Consider the following 9,483-nt stretch of genomic DNA (forward strand, 5'->3'; position numbering starts at 1 on the left):
AACTCTATTGGCCAATAGGAGACATAGAAGGCAGCTCTCCTCATTAACATAACGATTCAGACGAAAAAGTAAACACAGGAGAAGTAGAAAGAGAGAAGAAAGAAGTAGAAAAGAACAAGTAGAAAAAGGAGAAGTAGAAATAAGAGAAGTAGAAAAAGGAGAAGTAGAAATAAGAGAAGTAGAAAAAGAAGAAATGGAAAAAGGAGAAATGGATAAAGGAGAGGAGACAATGACAAAAGAAGGAGGGCTTGTATAAGGAAAAGACAAAATAAAATATCAACTTTTCTTGACAATAAGGCATGTTTAGGGGAAATGAAAAAGAAAATATATAAATTTCTTGACAGAAACATATGTGTAAGGACAAGGAAAAACTAAATATATATTTACGCTTTTATCATGTCAGTTTTGGTTCTCCATACAACTGGAGGCCAAAGTCAGCAAATTAAAAAGTTTAAAACCAGAAAGTGAAGTGAGAAATGCAAGAAATCTGAAATATTTACTTTGCCCTGCCCAAAAACATTAACAGCTGTGAAGCTCCTCCCATCTATTGAACACAAAGTTCAGCTCTGCCACTACATTTCTGGTTCATCCTGTTTCACTCTTCTGAAATCTTCAGGATCGGTAGAATCACTGAGCTGATCAGACAAACTGCTGAATATCAGTAACAACCTGGTTTCTTGGCTTGGCTTCTTTTGGGACACATCTATGGGAGAAAGAGGAACTAGAGACATTCAGTGTTGTTGAGAAGTGAGATGGCTGAGAGAGGAAATAAGATAGATTCAGGTAAATATTCTTGTTCCATCTGTTTGGATATACTGAAGGATCCGGTGACTATTCCCTGTGGACACAGTTACTGTATGAACTGTATTAAAGATCACTGGGATGGAGAAGATCCGACGGAAATCCACAGCTGCCCTCAGTGCAGGAAGGAGTTCAAACCGAGGCCTAACCTAGAGAAAAACTTCATGTTAGCTGAGTTGGTGGAGGATCTGAAGAAAACTGGACTCCAAGCTGCTCCAGCTGATCACTGCTATGCTGGACCTGAAGATGTGGCCTGTGATGTCTGCACTGGGAGGAAGATGAAAGCTGCTAAGTCCTGTCTGGTCTGTTTCATTACTTACTGTGAGAATCATCTTCAGCCTCATTATCAATTATCTGCTTTTAAAAAACACAAGCTGGTGGATCCCTCCAAGAACCTCCAGCAGAACATCTGCTCTCATCATGATGAGGCGATGAAGATCTTCTGTCGTACTGATCAGCAGTGTATCTGTTATCTTTGCACTATGGATGAACATAAAGGCCATGAAACAGTCCCAGCTGCAGCAGAAAGAGCTGAGAAGCAGAAGAAGCTCCAGGAGAGTCGACAACAAATCCAGCAGAGAATCCAGGACCAAGAGGAAGATGTGAAGCTGCTTCAACAGGAGGTGGAGGCCATCAATGTCTCTGCTGATAAAGCAGTGGAGGACAGTGAGAAGATCTTCACTGAGCTGATCCGTCTCCTCCAGGAAAGAAGCTCTGAGGTGAAGCAGCAGATCAGATCCCAGCAGGAAACTGAAGTGAGTCGAGTCAAAGATGTTCAGGAGAAGCTGGAGCAGGAGATCACTGAGCTGAAGAGGAAAGACGCTGAGGTGGAGCAGCTCTCACACACAGAGGATCACACCCAGTTTCTCCTCAACTACCCCTCACTGCCAGCACTCAGGGAGTCGACACACTCATCCAGCATCAACATCCGTCCTCTGAGACACTTTGAGGACGTGACAGCAGCTGTGTCAGAGCTCAGAGACAAACTACAGGATGTCCTGAAAGACCCATGGACAAACATCGAACTGATGGTCACTGATGTGAATGTTCTACTGCCAGAACCAGAACCAAAGACCAGAGATGGATTCTTAGAATATACAGAAGAAATCACTCTGGATATTAACACAGAACACAAGAAGCTGTTCTTATCTGAGATTCAACCCCAGGAAAACTTTAACGACGTCACAGCAGCTGTGTCAGAGGTCAGAGACAAAACACAGGACCTCCCGGGAGACACATGGAGAAAAAATTCTCTAAGATCCATTAAAGTCGATGATTTAGAATCAAAACCAGAACCAGAACCAAAGACCAGAGATGGATTCTTAAAATTTTCACAAATAATCACTTTGGATCCAAACACCTTAAACAGATTTCTATTATTATCTGAGGGGAAGAGAAAAGTAACATTTGTGAACCATGAACAGTCTTATCCTGACCATCCAGACAGATTTGATGGTTTATGTTATCAGGTTCTGAGTACAGAGAGTCTGACTGAATGTTGCTACTGGGAGGTGGAGTGGAGAGGAGGAGGAGCTGTAGCCGTTTCATACAAGAACATCAGCAGAACAGAAAGACTGGGATCCAATGACCAATCCTGGTCGTTATATTTTGACAGAAACATTTACACCTTTCATCACAACAACATTAAAACTCCATTAGCACGTCCAGTTTCCTCCAGAATAGGAGTGTACCTGGACCACACAGCAGGTATTCTGTCTTTCTACAGCGTCTCTAAAACCATGACTCTCCTCCACAGAGTCCAGACCAGATTCACTCAGCCTCTATATGCTGGGATTAGACTTTACTTTTCATTTTCCTGTCCTGATGGATCCTCTGCTGAGTTCATTAAACTTGAATAGTCAGCAGTGATTTGAGGTCCAGTTGGTTAAAATTTCTATTTTAGTTTCAGTTCTTTTTTTTCATTGTTGTTTTGGAGAGATCATTGTTGTAATTTCTTCAGTGTCCAGAGATCAAATGTCTTTATGAAGCTATTTTATCATCTCGTTGTTTTGTATTGTTGGAGTTTGTTTGGGTGCTGCCCCTTCCTGTTTCTGATCTGCAATGGAGGCTATTACTCCACAGGAGGATTTTTATTCAGCTAAACTAACTACATTTATTGCTTTGTCAGACCAAATGTTGTTGTAAGCTGTGATTATCATCATCAATCATCACATAAGGACATCAGTCATTATTTATTGGACAAGTATCAGATTCTGGATCAAACTGTGTCAATAGTCTTGTGACTCTTATTTTAAGCTCTATTTAGTTTTAGAGAAATATCTAAATAAAGTTGACTCATTGTTTGAATATCAAATGACTGTATCTTATTTTGTATTTTGTTTGTGTTTTATTTGATTTTATTACATCTGTCAGTACATTTCCAAATATCATAAGCAGTTGTGGTTTTCAGGTGAGAACAAAGTGAGTAATCAGAGTTTTTGTTACTTTAAGTTGAGATTTGTTTTCTACCTGCAGATGGCAGGAGTCCTGAACCTCCTGTGGTCCTAAAAAGACACAACAAACACTGACTGTACAAGGCTTTCCTAGCTCTGTTTGGACTCTCTTCCTCTTTTACTTGGAAGACAAAGCTGACAAAAGTGTGGTGCAACCTGACAGATGGCCACCAGATGGCGACAAATACGACAGTGTTCCTCAGCAGAAGAAATGCTGAAATCATGGAGTTTGTGTTTTTAGACTCGATTAAACATTAAAATAAAATGTGATCCACAATTATCAAAACCACGTACGGAACAAAGATTGACACAATATCAATTTCACACTTTGATTTATGAATTGTAGACATTTATTTTCTCTCTCTTTCATTTATTATTATTATTATTATTATTATTATTATTATTATTATTATTATTATTATTATTATTATTATTATTATTATTATTATTATTATATGTATCTATTTATTTAATAAATTTTCATTTCAAATGGCCACAGCTGAACCAACTAGCTAAACAAAGGCATCAAATGTTTAAATACATAAGAGCTTAATTTAAAATAGACCAATAAATTATAAACACTATTAAAAATGGCATCAGTCAAGTTCAAAAGTTTTCAACAAAAATACACACCTGCCTGATTTTTTTACATTAATCTGTTATCATAGGTACAACATAATCTAAACTGGTGTCATCATAAATGCTAAACAAATGTAGCTCAATAATTAAGCCTTCAGAAACTCCACATTTGATCTTTGCTTATATTGATTTAGATTTACCAGACGGCAAATCTGGTAAATCTAGATTTACCTTTACCTTCTAGTTTTTCCTTCTAGTTAAAGGAAAAACATATCAAGTAGCAGGAATTATGAATGTCATGTTTAATGCTGGGAAAAGAGCAATTTATAGATGAAGTGATATTCAGTACAGAGAAAAATCAAGTGATTCCAAAGAAATGACAATAAATTGATAAATCTATATTGAGATAAACAGATGAATAACTTGGTCTCTATATAACTGTTTAACTCATAAACAGGACTAATTGTTTACATTGATTTCTCCACTTCTTCCTCATCGTCTTCTCTTTTCTCCATCATCACCAGCATTTGTTCTGTTATCAACTCGAGCTGCAGGAAAAACACAGAAACAATCACTGACCATGCATTTATTTATTTATTTATTTATTTATTTATTTATTTATTTATCTTAATAAAAAACACGTATTCTCCTTTGCAACGTGAACACTAGATGGTGCCAGAGAGCCCTCTCTAGTTTACAAAACATTGGTCTGAATATTGTCATTGTCATTGATCGTTTTTTTTTTTTTTTTTAAAGAATTATCATAGATTATCATGGATCCAAGTTGGGTTTTTATCTCGTGAACCATTTCTGTGTTGATGTTTTGGACCATTATTCTGCTCAGAGAATGAATGAGGATCTATTTTCAGTTTTCTGACCACATCCATTAAATTTTGATTTAAAATGTCCTCATATTTTGTGAGTTTGTGATGCCATGGATTTGAACAATGCTTTCAGAGCCTCTGGAAGAAGAGCGGTCCCACAGCATCACTGATCCTCTACCATACCTTACAGTGGTCCTGAGGGGCTTTTCCATGTATTCATCCCTTCACACAAAACCCAAAGGGTCTTTGCTGAATCAAATTAATATAGAGTGCAAATTGCTGAGTCATAATAGATCATATAAATGTATTTCTTATCAGTCAAAAAAGCTATGTGGTAAGTGCAATTAATTCACCAACTGTTATTTCACCATCAGGTGATCTTACCTCGAGCCCATTTCCTGTATATGTGTATACACAAGATGAGGATGAAGGTGTAGAAGATGAAGAGCACAGAGCCACATATTAATCGGGGCCAAAATATGACAGGGGGAGAAGTGGGAGGAAAATCTGTTGGTTGATTTTTAGCTGAGAAGAAACGAAAATATAACATTTTAGCTTTAAATATCAAAATATGAATACTTTCAGATGTCTAATGATATTTTAAAACCATCAAAGTTTTTGAAAACGTGTTTTAAGGCAATCAATCAATCAATCTTATTTATGAAGCACCCTTTATACTAAAACCAACTCAATGTTTGATGGGCATCATTTTGCTGCCTTGGCCGAATTTTAGGCCTGATAAGAGTTTTTTCACAGCTCTCAATGAGTTCCCAATATTTATGTAATTAAATGAAAACTTGGTTACTTAAATCAATTTAATTGATTTAAGTTTGAAGCAAATATATGAGCACATCCTCACCTTTCACTGCCAACCAGCTCTGTTGTGATTCTCTTTCAGAAGGATGTTGACACTTGTAGAAACCTTCCTCTGCTTTCAGAGTGAGCTCCGCTGGGATCTTCCTCCCAATGAAAACATCATCTTTATAGAAACGAGCAGAGAAATCTGATGTGGATTCATCATTGCTGTCTTCTTTGTAGAAACAACGTAGAGTAACATTTTCTCCCTCCTCAACAGGATGCGGTGGGCTCTCCAGGATCACACTGTTAGCTAGAATGTACATTAATCACCATGTTAAGGAAATGTTTGCTTTGTGACAATCACTAATTTAGCTCTAACTAGGTATTTAAACTGTATAATGGATGAATCCCATTGGCTGTTACCAGTTACGGTGATGTTGACCCTGTTGCTGCATCCTCCTCCCTGAGATTCACACCAGTACTCCCCAGAGTCCTCTGGGTAGGCGTCCTCAATGGTGCAGGAAGAGTTGCTGGGGATGGCCCAGCCGTGTTGACATTCCTGACCAGCGATGCTGGAAACTGTCCTCTTCACTGTCCAATTGCCGGAGTTTGCCACACAGGTCAGAGTGATGCGGTCATACTGGAAGAACTGGGATCGGTGTGGAGTGACACTCAGCGTGGCTGGAGGGAGGTAATTACAGAACAGGACTTTTAAACACACTGTTTCTGTCAGAGTACAAGACTCCTGGAGGTGGTTTGTTATGGTATAGCAATGGATCACAATGGAATGATCCCAACAATGATAAATGAAAAGGGGAAAGATGATTAGAGGAACTGGACCTCAGCCACACAGGAGCAGGATGCCAACTTCAACGTCAGGAAATGCTCCTCTCCCAAAACGACCTGGTTTAAACGTCTTAAATCTATGCTGACAAGCTGGACATAAACTAAGCAAGATGAATAGGGGCAGCATCTGCCCTAATGAGTATACGGTACATGAATGTTACAGTGAAAGAAGAACAAGGAGACTTTCCCTCCAGCAATGGTCACAAGTTTTGGGTTTTAACTGTAAGAATAAAATCAGGGTTGGAAAACGACTGGCTGAGAAGCATCTGGCAAACATATCCTCTTGATGTCTTCTGATTTTGGTGTTTTGGAGCAGGGATTGCCAGCTGGAGACATTATGTCTCATGACAGGCTGAAATGGCTTCCGGTTGACCTTTAGGGAGACAGAGCAGGAAAGGGGATCAGCTTTGCTGAAAGAGTCTCCCCCCATGGCCTTGTCTTGAATAAGCAGGAGAAGGTGAATATCTGATATCAAAACCAGTTTTGCGTTATATTCTTACTCAAATTGAGTCCATCTCTATGTTTAAATATGAATTCCAATTTCTGATTATAAAACGATCAGGTTGGACAGAAAAATCACAAAAATCAAGAAAATGGAAAATCAATGGCTTCAATCTCTATAGGCGCATAGAAATTAGCTGTTGTATGGAAACTGTGGCAGCACCTACTGGTTGTCTTGAAGTTGTGGTGGGAAGTAAAGTCACCACAGCAGAGTGAGAGGTTTTAAATGACTAGAGTGTTTAGGGTCTGGGGTTTCATCACCAGCTCTTTACCATGTGTCTGACTTTCTCTTTCTTTCCTTACTGTAACAGAGAAGTGATCTGTCCTCTCACCTAATTAACCCTGGAGATTTGCTCCATTCACATAATTTTTATTATAGATCTATTTTCACAAAATAAATACCCAAGTATAGTGAACAAAAATATAAACGCCCCATGTCAAATATTGTTGCCATGTGGAGTTAACCAGTGTAAAAGAGCATTTGCTGACTTTTATTGTACAAAAGTAATATTTCTCCTGATTTGTGTATAATTTTTAATCCAGCTTGCCATCGGTGAGCATTACTCAGTGAGTTGTGTTTTTACTCAGTGCATGGCTGGGGCATGTCCAGTGGGGGAGACAAAATGAGCAGCAACTGGACAATCCTTGGACTGGGAACAATGAAAGGCCCCAAAACGTCAAACTTTGTCACAAGTCATAAAGCCTCAGATGTCTCATGTTATGCCATCGGCATGTTGGATGCAGGGATGTCCAGAGCAGCAGCTGCACGGCTCTGTGTCCATTATCGGATCATCGGCCGTTTAAGAATTGGTTTCCAACAGACTGGCACTTCTGCAAATCGACCTCATCCTCGTTGGCCACATGTGACCACTCCAACACAAGATGGCCACATCTGGCTCGTCCATCTGCGGGATCAGTTAAGACCAGTGACGCACACAGCTGATGAGACTATTGGTCTGGACGACAGACGCATCACACCTCAGACTGTCCGCCTACCAGAAGCCAACTGGGTCACAATCAAATTCCTCAACAGACCCCATCATGCTCAAACGACTGTCAATCCGCTACAAATGGCCACATCACGATGATATCAATGCAGATATGAAGATCAGTAAATACTGAAAATATAGTTTGAGAACCCAAATGTTCATAAAACTCTTATATTTGACATGGGCCGTTTATATTTTTGTTCAGTGTAGGCACCCCAACAAACAGAATATGGAGCAAACAGTAAAGGAAATATTGGATAACCTTCATATTTCCTCATTGCCATGTATGTCAAACAATATATCTGCCCGTTTCATGGATGTTATGTAAGCCACTACAATTCTCAAGCAGTTTGTCGACCCTTCTCTTGTTGTTACCATTATGTAGTTTCTTGTCTTTCCTTTTTTGCCACAGTTTCAGTTGTTTAAGTAAACACTAAAAAAAGAGAGAAAATGACATCTGTTGAATGTGTTTCTAATGAGTAAATATTTAAATGCTCCTCACATTGTTGCACAAATAGCTATTTATATGCAAGTGACATTTTCTAAGTGAATGTATTAAACTATATGTTTTTCTAAAGTTTAGACAAACCTAGATAAGTGAAAATAAGCCATGCCTTTATGTTTAAAATGTGCAACATTTTAAAGATTTATATAATAATATAATATTATTTATTATATAAATAATATAATAAGATCATATTATTTATTGAATTCCCATTTTGACTTAAGTTGCATTGACTAAAAATCTCTGAATGGTGTAAAATACTCAGAGAAGGTGCTGCCACGGTGCAACCAGCTATTACCAAGCTACTGATCCAGATAAGCTGTTCTGAACAAATACTGACCAATATGCAGTTCCTTTGTCACATTTGCTTTCCATGAAAAATACCTGAGATAATTGCTAGATTTCTATTCAAAGCCTCTTTGTTTATGTTGAAATGTGCAGTCTGACTTTAATATTATTTTTTTATGGAAACAGTCGGATATCTTTACATTTTATTTTCAAAGCCCAAGAAAGCTGGTCAGTTTTTCTATATCAGAGAAAACAGAGACATGCCGGGGTAAAAAAATATATTAATTGAAATGTAGCTTACAGAGTCTTTGATTTCTGAGGAAAAATGAAGAAGTCATAAAACAAATCAATTATAATAAAATAATACACTTACAGAGGACGAAACACAGTGATGTGAGCGCCATATCGAAAGCCGATGAAATCACTTCGCCCTAACTCAGCAGCTTTAACACTTTGACAGGAAGGTGATGAACCTACAGGAAGTCTTTAAAATGCTTAGAAAATATAACTGGTAGTATTTCAGTAGAGATTCCTTTAAAGTGTCTCAGGTTTAGAAGAGCAAGTTTTCTGTTTCTGTTTAATTTCATGTTCTGTTGTTATATTAAATTAATTCACTGTTACAATGATTTTCATGTGCAACACCTTCAGAAAATAGCCGTCCAACTCAGCTGTATAACACCAAAGTGTTTTTTTCTCTGCACAGAAAACCACAGTCACACTTTGCAAAGTATTTTCCACCAGGTCTTATGAGAACTGTGAATGTTTCTCAGCAGAAAAGCTGCTCAGAAAACAGGAAACGAGCAACAGCCATACTTTCAAAACCAAATCACAGTTAAGATTTAGAAGACAACCACAAATATTTGTGTTACCATTTCCACAAACCAAATGTGTAACACTTT

At 38.1% G+C, this 9,483-nt stretch overlaps 2 protein-coding genes across 2 annotated transcripts; one reads left to right on the forward strand and one right to left on the reverse strand.

Annotated features, from left to right (window-relative positions):
- Positions 1–605: 605 nt before the first annotated feature.
- LOC106910982 (tripartite motif-containing protein 16-like) lies at positions 606–3,115 on the forward strand. Its single transcript, XM_088015878.1, has one exon. The coding sequence runs from the start codon at positions 753–755 to the stop codon at positions 2,658–2,660; it is 1,908 nt and encodes a 635-aa protein (XP_087872004.1). The 5' UTR covers positions 606–752; the 3' UTR covers positions 2,661–3,115.
- Positions 3,116–3,786: 671 nt separating this feature from the next.
- On the reverse strand, positions 3,787–9,167 carry LOC106907876 (uncharacterized). Its single transcript, XM_088015879.1, has 5 exons — positions 8,958–9,167; positions 5,879–6,136; positions 5,517–5,765; positions 5,042–5,182; positions 3,787–4,381 (listed from the first exon to the last, which is right to left on the reverse strand). The coding sequence occupies exons 1-5, from the start codon at positions 8,986–8,988 to the stop codon at positions 4,326–4,328; spliced, it is 735 nt and encodes a 244-aa protein (XP_087872005.1). The 5' UTR covers positions 8,989–9,167; the 3' UTR covers positions 3,787–4,325.
- Between the last annotated feature and the right edge of the window lie 316 nt (positions 9,168–9,483).

The sequence above is a fragment of the Poecilia mexicana genome, unplaced genomic scaffold (assembly GCF_051168715.1).
Source record: "Poecilia mexicana isolate PSO_F unplaced genomic scaffold, ASM5116871v1 scaffold_18, whole genome shotgun sequence".
In the NCBI taxonomy this organism is placed as follows: Eukaryota; Metazoa; Chordata; class Actinopteri; order Cyprinodontiformes; family Poeciliidae; genus Poecilia; species Poecilia mexicana.